Source organism: Schistocerca cancellata, chromosome 9 (assembly GCF_023864275.1).
Source record: "Schistocerca cancellata isolate TAMUIC-IGC-003103 chromosome 9, iqSchCanc2.1, whole genome shotgun sequence".
Classification (NCBI taxonomy): Eukaryota; Metazoa; Arthropoda; class Insecta; order Orthoptera; family Acrididae; genus Schistocerca; species Schistocerca cancellata.
Window position 1 is genome coordinate 316,919,842 of NC_064634.1, and position 13,776 is coordinate 316,933,617.

Here is a 13,776-nt window from a genome sequence, read left to right on the forward strand (position 1 = left end):
TACATATGAAAAAACAGCCTTAAAGCTTAGTCATTTTAAGATACATCAAACACAAATGTGCCAGTGAAATCTTGAATAATGATATAAATGGCTGGTCTTCTGAACTCAAAATTTTTCCAAGTGGCTTGGCACTCAAAGTGTTAAGTTTTGAATGAGACTCAAATAAATCATGATTTAAGAAATTCATCCGCACATTCTCACACGTAGGATAATCTATCCTATGTAAAAAGAAATTTACTTCAAAAGTAATGCTTCTCGAAACACCATACGCAATATTTTCTCGTGACCTGTTAGAAATGTAAACAGTTGTGACATTATACTCATCAAAAGCAGTTTGTTGTTACAAAGTATTGCATAGTCTTCGCCCTTAAGTCTTTTGACCCATTTTTCTGTCGACAGACACTTGTGTGTGTACTGTGTTTTGTTGTTGTAAACGGTGTGTTCTCTTTGCAAATGCAGTTTTATTTTGATGTTATTCTCTAGTCTATGTTTTACTGTTGCAGTACTACTCAAATCAGTTCTTACCAGTCAAAATTACAAAAAAATTAACTGAAAACTACAACAACAAAAAATTCCCTGGTTTTTCCCAGATGAAAAAATTGACATTTTTTTTCTGGATTTCTTGGTTGTCCCAATGTGTATACACCCTGAGTGCATCCATCTACAGCAGTAAAGTTTGGAACAACATTCTCCTCACTCCCACAATATAAATCCTGCTCTTGTTTACCTGCGTTTACAAATATCCTGATAAGTTTAAGTTATGAATGCTTAAGCTCCAACTACGTTACTAAATATTGTTTGGCAGACATATTCCTGTAAGTCCTTCCGATTTGCAGGGAAAAAAAAAAAGCTCCTCTTCTGTGACAAATACTTCACTCTCCTTTGTTCTTTTTGCTTATTTTTCTCTAAATTACGTGTCTTCATGACACCCATTCATGGAATAGCATCACACCCATTCATTTATCTTCTGTTGTCAGCAATTAGTGCTTTCAATGACAAGTCACATTTTTTAAATTATTTTTTATATTTGGTGTTAAGAAAGCTAAGATGAAGGCACTCCATTTTATCACTGGTACAGTGTGAAGATCATGTGTGTGTATTACAGTCTATTAGAAAATACCTGCCTCCAACATCATTAACAATTTTTCAATATAATGAAGGTTTAATGTTATAAATAATAATGTATTTTGAGTACAATAGCACAGAGGCAACGCTGATGCTTTAAGCAGTCCTTGTCATCAGAAGTGCAACAATGCAAAAACTGCACAGTTATAAGTTCCGTAAGGAGCCATCAACAAAGCTTCAAATGCCCTGTCACTTGGTCAATGAGTTCGCTTGGTCCGGGCCCAACGCCCAACACAGTGCGCGAACCTGGAGCGATCTGCGTCCTTCCGGCATCCTGTATGAGAGCAGCAATAAGTCCCACTGCCTGTGCAGCTTTCCTCAATGCCAAGAGATCGTTTTCACTTTCAGTCCGTACAACAACTTTAGGTTCACCATTCTCCAGCCACGCTAGCAGTAATGATGGGCACAGCTCCTCGGCAATTCTGAAAGCTTTCACTGCTGCATGGGCACACTGTGGGGGGGAAAAGGGCAAAGTTAAGACTTATCAATAACAGTTAAACACAGTTTTGGTATTTTTAAGTGTAACTGGGAACATGTAATTAATAGATAGACTTCGAGGTCCTATTTGCAGCAAAGCTTACACATTCATTATAATCATTCGATACTTTAAATACAAAGCAAGTAAGGATCACATGTTATCATTCTGCAAAAATCTGCACTTAATATAAGGTGAAGATAAAGCTGAGTAGATACAACTGTCCATAAACAGTAACTAGGAATTTAAATTAATTACCTTGCAAACATCTAAATGAACATTTCCCCTGACACAACTGCCAAGTAAATATTTACACAGACACTCTTGCAATAATACAAACGCAACACTGTTTCTTGAAGTATCAATACTAGCATTAAACATACTACAGACATTTGTAGTAATAATAATTAAATCTGAACTTTTCATTTTCAAAGACAACATACATCAGCTTGCTTTGCTATTTAAAAACAGGCATAACTTGAAGTAATTCTTATTTTCTAATAACATCAAATTCCAAAACTGTTAAGGATTTTGACTCATCATAATAAATAAACAAACAGAATTTGTAATTAACAATAAAGTTTATTGCAAGTAAAATCTTCAATGGTAAACTGGTTCTGGCTGACAAATTTTTTTTTTTGTTTTTGACCCACTGACAATCCTTGGCCTAACACTGCATCATAATATGTGGACAGTCAATATATGACACTATCAGGAAGCTCAGATAAGAGTCAACTCCAGGCAAAAGGACAATAAACACAAGAATAATTTACCTGTGCTGCAATCTTCCCTTTGCCCATCTTTAAGTCACTGCGTACCACAATAACCATTTTGACATCACCACCATAATCACTGTACAGCTGAAATACACATAACAGTATTAGTACGCTGATACTCAGTTATACTTTCAAAGTGAAAATTAGCGCAACATACATTTTTAACAAGAGGTAATGATATGATTTAACCCATTTCTTCCAAAAAAATAGTATTTTGTCATAAATTTCCTTTTAAAATAACTGAAATAACATGAATATTAAAAACCACCAGCCTGTGTCATCAATTGTACCACACATGCTCTTGCACTAGGGCAACGCTGGGAATTTCCAGGTAAGAAATAATTGTTTTTATTTCACTCATTTGCTTGTATTTGCTTAAACTGTATAATACTGTTGACTGTATGGAAAAAACTGAACAAAGTTGAAGGCATCACTCATAAAATTTTGTAAAAGTTGGTACAATTTCCAGGCACTGACAACATCATCACCGCAGTACCTTGGAGGGTAATGGCCATCATCATTCCTTACCTCTTATTCTCATTCTATAGTTTGTAATGACACAGTCATGAAAATCCACACCTCCCACACCTTGGCTGTACTGGTGGGTAGCATTTGATGGAAAGCCTATTTCTCCTTTTCCTTCAGGTTGTGCCTCTCTCAATTCACTATTGGCTCAAGGGTGCCAAAGTTGGTAAAAACTGTAGCAAAAGTGTTGTCATGCCCCCTAACAGCCATCAAAGTTCCCTTTTGAACACACACACACACACACACACACACACACACACACACACACACACACACACACCGCTGCTACCGATGGCAGCTCCGACCAGAAAGCAAATATCACATGAGCAGCAATCTGGGAGTGGAGCAGGGATAGAGGGGTACAGGTCAGGGGAGATAAGAACGCCATCTGGCAGGGCATGCGGACCTGGATGGTGCCCTGATGAGATTGCCAGGCACAGACTCAGGAGGTTGTGTATGGAGAGAAAAGAGAGGGGAGCAGAAAAGGGGAAAGGGCAGACGGGTGCAGTGGCAGAGGGCAGCACAAAATGAGGGTTGAGAACGAAGTGTGAAAACAGAGGAGGTGGCAGGATAGAATGGGTGGAAACAGTTGGGTGAAGGGTGTGGGGACATTAGTTTACCACAAGTTGATGCCAGGATAATTTCGGGAGCAGAGAATGAGTTGTAAGGATAGCTCCCATCTGTGCAGTTCAGAAAAGCTGATGGTGCAGACGAAGATCCAGATGGCTCAGGTTGTGAAGGAGCCAGGGTGGTCTACTTTGCTCTTGGCCACTGTTTGGAAGTGGCCATTCATATTGGGGGACAGTTGGCTATAGTCATACCAGTATAAAAAACAGTGCAATGGTTAACAGGTGGTCTGGTCTTTGATGGCATTGAGATAAGAATGTGACAAGACCAGAACAGGAAATGCTGGTGGGTGGGTGGATTGGGCAGGTGCTGCACCTGGGTCTTCCACAGGAATATGACCCATGTGGCAATGGGTTGGGATTGGGAGTGGCAATAGGGATGGATTAGGATGATGTGGAGGTTGGGTGGGCGATGGAACACCACTGTAGGAGATGTAAGGATTTGTGCTGAATGTCCCTCATTTCAGAGCATGATGATGGGTAATTAAAGCCCTGATGAAGGATGTGGTTCAGTTGTTCCAGTCAGGGGTAGTATTGGGTGACGAAGGGGGCACTCTTTTGTTGCTGACTTTGCGGATGGTGGGAGGATTGCGGGTGTGTGGTAAAATGGCACAGGAAATCTGTTATTGGATTGGTCCAGGGATAGTACCAGTCTGCAAAGGCCTTGGTAAGACTTTCAGCATACTGGAAAAAGGAGTTGTTCTCACAGCACATACAATGTCTGGATCCTACTAGCACAGCTGAAATTGCTGCTAGTAAACAAGTGGCAATTAAGTTTAAATTTAAAACCTTTGTCATCTAATATTTGACTGAAACTTTCTGGCACATTAAAACTGTGTTGGTTAGTTTACAACTGCAATTTAATGTTTAAGAGCTCAGCATTTTTAGCCCCATCTACAATACTATGCTTTGATTTGCCATCTTTCCTAACCTCAAGCAGTGGCCTTTGTACATACGGTGGTTTTCCTTACATATTTTGGAGTAGTAGTTCTTGCATTTTCCACTAGCATATTTGTTATAAGAGAAAGGCCGTTTACAACATAGAGTAATTTGGTTCTCATTCATGAGCAGCTAAAAACTGCTTTGACTGGTTTCAAACGGCTGGAAGATGACAAAATAGATTTGTTGGTAAAGTCATCCTTAGACACAAAATGAAATGAAGTCATAGTCTCAGTTCATTCTCTAAAACAAACAAGGTGCACACAATCACCCTATCTGACGGTGAAATGTCAGTGTTGGATTTATGGGATCTATTCAGTAAAGGCAGAGTCTGTGAGAACTTAGGCTGCTGCATCTATTCTGCTTATCAAACATTTACTACAGCTCTCTGAAATTTGCAAATAATACAATCCATTGCAGCACACTTATGTTGGAAGCCATTTTCAGCCAGGGCCAGGAAAATTTTTGGTCACAATAGAAAGTTTCACTATCTCTACTCATTGTGTGCTTAGATGAAGAAGCTATACCAGCAGATGGTAGCTGCATACTGTGCCCCCATGCTAAAAAGACACCAGTTGCCTCACTTTCCTCAGAAGCTAACAGAGAAACTGGCAAATACTAGTGTTGTAGAAAAAGATTCCAGAAAATCTCACAATTGGTTGGTGGTCATGTCCATATAAAAACTGTGCAGCAAATCCAGCAGAGCTGATATAATAATATGACACGGCTGCTTTCACTGGCAGCCCTGCCTCTTGATTGTATAGGATAAGCCTGTGCCAGGGCTGGAGTAGGAAGTATTGGGTGGGTGAATTGCATATTTCTCGCACCTGAGTCTGCCACAAATATATTACCAGTATGGTAAGGTGTGGGGAGTGGCGTAGGGATGGATCAAGATGTTACATTTGTTGGATGGGCAATGGAATATCACTTTAGAAGGGGTGGGAATGATTTTGCTTATGATGTCCCTCATTTCTGAGCATGTGATTTAGGAATATCACTTTAGAAGGGGTGGGAATGATTTTGCTTATGATGTCCCTCATTTCTGAGCATGTGATTTATAATCAAAGGCCTGGCAAAGGATATGGTTTATTTGCTGCACCCAGGCTGACACGGGTAATGGGGGAGGGGGGGGGGGGGAGCAGGGTGCTCCTTTGATTCTTGGGGGTGGTGGGAGGATTAGGGGTGCATGAGGGTATGGAATGGGAAATCTGTTTGCAGATTAGGTTTTGGGCCTGGGAGGAGGGGGTTGTAATATGGGGTGTAATCTTTGTCCGTGAAGGCCCTCGTGAGATTTCCAGCATACTGGGCAAGACAATTTTTGCCATGGCAGATATGGGATCCATGGAGGGCCACGCTGTATGGGAGGGATCTTGGCAAAAGTTTCAAATATGGCCAGTGGTGTACTTAGATATTTCGTGCAGGAATGTTTTCAGCACTTGCCGTAAGGTATGATGGGACAAAAGTAGGTGTGTCAGTTGTTTGTGCTACGCAGCCAATGAGAAAGCAGTAAAAAATGATGTGTTTCAAAGTAATACATTCAAAAGAAAGAGAAACATTGCTGTAGACGATGATTATAATTTTACTTGCTGTTTGAGTTGCAGCCATTTAATTGTGCTAGTATCTGCAAAATCAAGGACAGTGTCGCAACCTGTGATATATTCGACAAAACAGCGAAATATTTCTCTGCTTTGTACTGCTACACAATCAATTTGTGTGAACACACTGAGTAAGTTGATCAATGTTTTTTAATTAAATCATGGGAGAAGGTATGTGGAGCAATGTTTATTAATACATCACACCTGCGACTCTTATTAATAAACACTGTTCAACCTACCTTCCCCCACGACTGAATTAAAAAAAAAAAAAAACACTGGTCCCCTTTCTCAAAATGGCAGCATTTGCTGCACTTCCAGATTCCATCCATACATATCACTGACTTAGATAATAAGTACACTGTCACATTTAATACATTTTTGTGCGTCTGCAATTACTCCTTGAGAAGTGCACTACTGGACGACGACACTGTGCGCAATTAAACACTTAACAGCACTCCCTCCCATAATCACAAAATATTTCTCTCAAAACTTATTTATACACTGAGAAACAGAAAACAATATAATATTTTCAATTTTTAAACTAGAAATATGCTGCCTCTGTTCTGACCTCTGTGTCAAAGAATCAACTCACTGGCTATGTGAAACTGATGCGATGCCAACCTGTGAACAGTAGATAAGCAACACTGACTGCCACTGGCCCCGATCTACACTTTAGCCAGGATTTTTTGGTGTGGGAGAGGTGACAGCTGTCAAAATGCAAGTATCATTGATGTTAATTGGCTTAATATGGACAAAGGCAAGAAGGCACCATTTGAGAGGTGGAGGTTATCGTCCACAAAGGCGACATGGTGGGTTGAGGAGGACCAGGTGAAGCAGATAGGAGAGATGGTGGTGAGGTTGTGTAGGAATGAGCAAAGGACATCTTGGTCCTGAGTCTGTGTATTCGTACTCTAGTTGGACAAAGGATTTATTCTGAAGACTAGTAGTTTTCTTTCTCTTTTGTGTGTTCTTGTCAACGATTCAATGCTTCTACTATTCAATGAGTGGTTGCCTTTACTGTTAAAGCATTTACATTCTGGTTTTTGTGGTTTGCTCATTGTTATAAGTAAATCTAGCATGACTGAAATCATGTTTCACAAAATAGATTCAGAAAGTTTGCCTACCAGGAACACTTTAAAAGTTGTAATTTTTCTTCACCTATCTTTTGTAAATGCAAACAATCTCTGAGAAATCTTTCTTACTACTATATACTTTTACCAGCCAAGGTTCGGTTAGTAGAGAAGCTTTAGACCATCTAACAATGAACAAAATTTTCCAAAACTTTTTTCAAGTGGGCAGTAATCTCCCATGACAGTCTAATGCTCATTCCATTACAAGCCCCAGAAACACCAACTGGCTCAGTGTGGTTAATATGGGGAAAGACATCAGCCATGTTCTTTTCAAAGGTACTCTCCTAGCATTACTTTGAATCATTTATGGAAACCAAATGCTGGATATCTAGCCACCATTGATGCTTGGTGGGGATACCTTATACTAATACTAGTAATTTCCTTTCCAGTAAATTATAAGTTGGTGGCTGTAGATTTGTTCTGCAATCAACTTAGAACTCAAGCTCCACAACTCTTATTAATAGTGTTCACAAAAAGAACATCCTCTCTCCTCCAGGGCATGCCACCCGAGTTCATGAAACATCTCTGTAATATATGTTGATCAAGTCTACTGGTAACAAATGTAGCAGCCCACTTCTGAACTGCTTCGATGTTTTCTTATTATCCAACCTGGTGATGATCCCATACACTCAAGCAGTACTCAAGAATGGATTGCACCAGTGTTCTATACATTGTCTTTTTTACATGTGGACCACACATAATTCTCCCGACAATCCAAAGTCGGCCATTCGCCTTCACTACCACCATCCTTGTGTGTTCATTTCATACTGCTTTGTAACATTACCTACACATTTAATCAATGTGACTATATTAAGCAGTACACTACTAATGTTGTATTTAAACATTATTTCTACATTTGGAGCACACTGCCACCAACTGCACCAATCAGAAGTTTTGTACGAGTCATGTTGTATTCTCCTTCAGCCACTAAATGATGACACCTTCCAGTACATCACAGTATTATCGGCACACAGCCACAGATTGCTGCTCACCCTGTCCATCAGGTCATTTATGTATATAGAAAATAAGAGCAGTCCTCTTACACTGTCTTGGGGCATTCCTAATGATATGTTTATCTCTACTGAACACTTGCTTTCCTGGATGACATACTGGGTTCTATTACTTAAGAAGTCTTTGAGCCATTCACATGCTTGGGGAACTATTAAACTGTACACTCATACCTTCGTTAACAGTCTGCATTTGGGCATTGTCTCAAACACTTTTCAGAAACCTCAGAATATGATATCTGTCTGTTGCCCTTCATGCACGGTTCATAGGATATCATGTAAGGAAAGAGCAAGTTGAGTTTCGCACAAGAGATTTATGGATAGCTTTTCCTTCTCAAGGAAATTTATTGTATTCAAACCTATAATATGTTCAAGAATTCTGCAGGAAACCCATGCTAAGGGTACTGACCTGTAATTTGCAGGTCCTTTCTTTTATCCTTCTTACATGAAAAGAGTCACCAACGCTTTTTAACAGTCACTTGGGACTTTGCACTTGGTGAGACTGGCGATTAATGGAAGCTAAGTCAGAGGCCCTCAATACTGGAACATGCATTCAAACTTGGCTTTTCTTCAATGGAAGTGCAGTGTTTGTAACCTGGTAACAGTTTTGACGAATCGACTGATACTGGATCTTGGCTTCATCTTGTAATATTGTGGCGTGATGTGATGTCATATGTGCACAAACAGAGTAAGAGAACAGAACACTGACAATATTTCTTTTTATGGTTGTATGTGACGGATTTTATTTCTGGAATGTAGGCAGTGACAGACTGACCTGTAGTATAGCCCATGATCAGTTTTGTTGAGAGCTTGGCATGCAGTAGCAAACACTACAGCTGATCAATTTGAAGACATCCAGGATAAAGCAGTGATCTTTATGCAACTTCTGTAAGAATGTATGGTTCTAGTGAATACTGAATGAATTTTCTACAAATAAAACTGTATGTGATTCACAAAATCAAGTGTCACAGTTCTAATAGCAAACAAACCTTGATCATTAACAGCAAAAAGAAACCAAACGTAGAAGCTCTGCAATTCAAGTGTCATGTTATCATGTCAGTTTCTTGCACGTCTGCATTCCACAACAATTTTTTCCCCATACTCTGTTCTCCATATCTTAACATAAAAATTATTTTACTTCTAGTTTTTCCTTTGTGGGTTTTACTATTTTAATTCACTGCCTTCACAAAGGAGTATTAAGTTTTACGTGACTTCACTAAATAAATATTTTGCAGCAACAGAGTCAGTTCTTTTTACCTGTCTTGTATAGTCACCTACACTTTTTACCACTCAGTTGGGATTTTGCACTGGGCAAGAGATTCATGATAAATACAAGCTAAGACAATGCTACCTCCTGTTTCCATGTAGTAGTGTCTCTGAGCACTGAGATGCCACATTTCCTACTTACTATTTCCAATTTTGAGGTAATTTATGCAGTTAGTTTTCTTCTGTTTGTCATTGCAGTGCAGTGTGTAGTAACTCAAGTATTGTGCTTAACAGTTAGTCTAACATTCTGCGACACAATAAATAGCACAGGCAATTAACAGTCCCTATGTACTCTCCGACAATTTCCCCCTTCAATGACGGGCTATGGTAATTCACCAATAATATTTCAGTTCTATTTTCTTCAAGCTTTGATCCTCTTTATTTACCCTGTAACTTCTCAGTGTCAGTTTATCACAAGAGCTTGAGTTTTCTCAGTTACTCTTTTCTTCTGAGAGAAGGGGAGGGGGGGGGGGCGGTGCGAGAGAGGGAGAGACGTAAAAAAGAAGGGGAGGGGGGGGCGGTGCGAGAGAGAGAGAGAGAGAGAGAGAGAGAGAGAGAGAGAGAGAGAGAGAGACGTAACTGCTAGAACATTCCTCCAGTTCTGCTGAAGTAAAACGATCAATGTCAAATTCCTATTCCATTTTTATGAGAACCTCTGAAGACATCTCGATTTGGTCTTGGTTTTCACAAACAATATAGATTTTTTTTTCGAAATAAATAAATACTCTTTAAAAGTCGTAGAATAAATAAGAGAACTGTGGAATAGAACCCTACTTTCTAAGGGAACTTATACAGAAACCACGTAAGTCTTACTGTTTGAATTATATAATCGTATGAAACCCTAAACTTTTTTAACTTTCTGAAACATACGCTAGTAATACAAAACGGAACATATGTAGACAAGAAACAAACGTCAAGAAAGGTTCTAATGATTAATGGTAGAGGTCTTCTAGAACAGATCACTTTTCAAGCGAATAATTATTTCTCATACTAATCTTTTCGAGGTCAGTTTTCAAAGAAAACAGGCATTCCTTTGAAAAAAGATGAATGTACAGGAGACATTAGCAACATCGAGAACACAGTGAAATCAAAATAAGCGATAAGGTCACAAGAAATACTCTTCGCTAATTATGAAAGCGGTCCCCACAACTGTGTGTGTGTGTGGAGAGAAACCTAATCCTTGAGACTGCTATTCTTGTCTATTAAACAAAATGTGAAAAAAACATAGGCCTACTTGTATTTTTATTACCGGTATACTCTAAAGATTTATTGTACATTGGAACTATACAAGCACCGAATTGTGTTACTGAATTACAGTAACAGACAGTTTTTTCTGCTTCGTGGCATGTAAGACTTCTGATGTCAAATAAAATAAACTCACTTTTTCACTTTCCACTTCTACGTGTCTGTCTGGCTTCGTAAAGTAGCGTCGAAATTTATATGCAACAAAAAGTCCAAAGGCAATGCCACATAAAAACTGTCTACTAGTAGCAAAATTAAGTACAGATGAAATTAAGCCATCGTTCCCCATTACGAATTTACGGAAACGATCCCCATAAAAAACGATCACCTCCATTCACACACCATCCCTCTCCCTTACACAAACACGTGGTCACTGGCGCAAAATTGTTATCATAGATGATGCAAGTGTAACAACAACCAGTGATCAATGTGATGCAAAATATAGCTATATAGCAATTTTCTTCTACTGCATCACAACTTTAGCGTATTATTACACGCCAGTGCATGCGAGCTAACGAAGAAAATAGTTTATCTCGGTAACACTGTAGCAATCGTTGATGTCATGGAAACTGACAGTATTACTTCGTCAACAACGAATTTGCTACTGTGCATTCACCTGCGCAAAAAGGGTACCGCTTATATTAGTTAGACTTATGACATATTATGGTATGTACAAGGAAACAACTTTTTATTGCAGTTTACTGTCTCTCGTTACAATGCAAAAATAATCCATGTCTTTCAGGCTTCCAGTAATCGCCGGTTGAAAACAAGAGAAGAAGCACATCTGTACTCGAATCTTTTGCCCGAAGCGGATGTGTCAGAATACTTTATTTCTAAATTCAACGAGTCACTTATCAAGTGAGACTGCACTACTGTGAACTTTGATTGTTTTTTTAATATCTGTACTGCTCATTTGACATTTTTAATTTTTTTTAATCTGAAAGGAAGCTGCCAGAATGGGACGCAGCGCGTTCAACGCCGACAATGAGACTTGTGGAATTAGAGCGTGACCTGAGGTATGTGCTGCGACAACAAAGAGAAGGGAAATCTGTATCTGAACGGAAGAAGGACGTTTTGGAGAAACAGTGGAAAGAACTGAATTCAAAATCATTGCAGCTGAAGGAGGCTCTTGTCCATTTTAACACTCTAATAGAGGTATATTGTCCTCAATTATTACTAGAATTAATGATGACCCGTCAATTAATCTCTTATTCCTCCCTTGACACCAGTTGTGAATTATTATGTATTTCAAGATTCATCATGTTGCAGAAAAAATTTCCGGAAATATCTTTATGAAACCCAAAAGACTTGTATCAGTAAAATAAATTAATGAGCCGAAACACAACTTATACTTTCCATGAGAGCTGATGGGATCAAATTTTTGGTGACAAATGAATACATAGTAGTTTACTTCATACTGGATCAGTGTATTTATAACAACAAAAAATACCAAGTGATCTCTGTGGTACTGTGAAGTCTGCATTTTATATTCCATTTCCTCAATAAAAATGGGAAATCCGAATATCATACATATGTGCACAAACATAGCTATACATTAAAACACGTTTCCATCTGCCCATTTCAAATATTTGTTCAAGATTAACTCTTCACAGGCACTGGACTTATTATATCAGAAAATCAGTTTGTTTTCTGCTAAGACAAAGTTAATATAAAATAGGGGAATGTTAGGAAACAGAAAAAATTATAACACCAATCAAGCCATAAAGCTTAGGTTGAGTCCGAGAAAAATTGCCCACCAATGGCGATAATTGAGGTTATTTTTTGGTGTAACATTCTAAGCCTATATATTTCTCATTGCTATATACATAGTGGCTGAAGATGCTTCTTTAACATTATGTTGAACTAAATTCTTTTTATAGCAGTCTCTCATGTATGACTTAACAATAATGTACCATCTGTCAAAATTATTCAGAAATTCTTTTAGTTAGTGTCGTTTTATAAGGTTAAACCCTCTACAGCATGGTGATATTTTAGATTGTAGAATCATTTGTGATCTTAATTTCAAAGAGCAGCGAGAAAAGAATTAACTATAGGCTACACCTATTGTTATTATTGTGATACATATTAAATTTTGAGAAGAAAAATTATGATGTGATTATGGGTTGAATTTCTCTATATTTACAGATTGTAATTAATTTTATGTTGCTCACAGAAAACTTTGTTTAATTTGGCTTAGTGTCACTGCTGATGTAGTCAGGTAGGGACCATTTTGTGCACCATAATCCTTGAACAACAAAGTTGATTATATGATCATTTAGGTTATCTCTGTGAATGAAACTAAAATAAGATCCTCAGGCATCATGCATCTACTCATATAAATGCAATGAAAAGTGAGGCATTTGGTTAGCTGCACCTTTCATCAACTACTAGCAAAAATCTTCTGCCTTTGACTGGCTTTATTCATCTGCAGATCAGAAAATTACACATTCAACATAGTATATCTTCACTGATTTAAAAAGATGTGAGACATGTTCTGTTCTTGTTATTGTTTCCAGTACAAACTGCATTGTAGATGTGGGATCTAGCACTACAGATTTCATATGGAATGATTTTGAACAATGCTGATAAAATTTAGTTTACTTTTTAGTTCCCACTTAAATGAAAATTGAAGATCCTTCAACTTTAAGTGAGTTTCTGCCCTGTGTTACAGGCTATTTGGAAGACACAAAAATGAATAAAGTGAAACATGGCTGGATAGTGCTCAAAATTTTCTTCCATGGAAAATACAGTTAGGTATAGAAAATCACATTTGAAAAAAGCCTTGAAATATGTTATTTTAAGAAAATTTTTCGATGTAAATTTGTACACAATAAAACATTTCCACAGTCAAATACACATTGTTATCTGAAAACAGATTTGCTGTAGTTGTATAATGTGCTATAGTATGAATCTGTTGCAAATAGCTTTGTTGAAATTGGTGCCCATCAGTTCATTGTGTATGTAGTTCATGAACAATTGTTTCAGAAACGAATTAGATAACTTTCTATGTTCTAAAGATTAGGTGGTGCAATAAACTGCATAGAAAAAATGTATCATTATCAGGATTCCT

General features: G+C 38.1%; 2 protein-coding genes across 2 annotated transcripts; one reads left to right on the forward strand and one right to left on the reverse strand.

Annotated features, from left to right (window-relative positions):
• Positions 1 to 1,010: 1,010 nt before the first annotated feature.
• On the reverse strand, positions 1,011 to 11,187 carry LOC126100973 (peptidyl-tRNA hydrolase 2, mitochondrial-like). The gene is made up of 3 exons (XM_049911638.1): positions 10,846 to 11,187; positions 2,374 to 2,460; positions 1,011 to 1,576 (listed from the first exon to the last, which is right to left on the reverse strand). The coding sequence occupies exons 1-3, from the start codon at positions 11,038 to 11,040 to the stop codon at positions 1,292 to 1,294; spliced, it is 567 nt and encodes a 188-aa protein (XP_049767595.1). The 5' UTR covers positions 11,041 to 11,187; the 3' UTR covers positions 1,011 to 1,291.
• A 64-nt stretch (positions 11,188 to 11,251) lies between these two features.
• Positions 11,252 to 13,499, forward strand: LOC126100974 (coiled-coil domain-containing protein 42-like). The gene is made up of 4 exons (XM_049911639.1): positions 11,252 to 11,372; positions 11,449 to 11,564; positions 11,651 to 11,861; positions 13,378 to 13,499. The coding sequence occupies exons 1-4, from the start codon at positions 11,370 to 11,372 to the stop codon at positions 13,399 to 13,401; spliced, it is 354 nt and encodes a 117-aa protein (XP_049767596.1). The 5' UTR covers positions 11,252 to 11,369; the 3' UTR covers positions 13,402 to 13,499.
• The last annotated feature ends 277 nt before the right edge of the window (positions 13,500 to 13,776 follow it).

What these genes read in the sequence shown, in the direction of transcription:
- LOC126100973 (XM_049911638.1), bottom strand. Translation starts at nt 11,040, where the DNA reads ATGGAGGTGATCGTTTTTTATGGGGATCGTTTCCGTAAATTCGTAATG. An exon ending in TAGAAGTGGAAAGTGAAAAA is followed by an intron (nt 2,461 to 10,845) that starts GTGAGTTTATTT and finishes TGTGTATTTCAG; the next exon opens with CTGTACAGTGATTATGGTGG. An exon ending in AAGGGAAGATTGCAGCACAG is followed by an intron (nt 1,577 to 2,373) that starts GTAAATTATTCT and finishes TCCCCCCCACAG; the next exon opens with TGTGCCCATGCAGCAGTGAA.
- LOC126100974 (XM_049911639.1), top strand. An exon ending in TTCAACGAGTCACTTATCAA is followed by an intron (nt 11,565 to 11,650) that starts GTGAGACTGCAC and finishes TTAATCTGAAAG; the next exon opens with GAAGCTGCCAGAATGGGACG. An exon ending in ATTTTAACACTCTAATAGAG is followed by an intron (nt 11,862 to 13,377) that starts GTATATTGTCCT and finishes CCTGTGTTACAG; the next exon opens with GCTATTTGGAAGACACAAAA.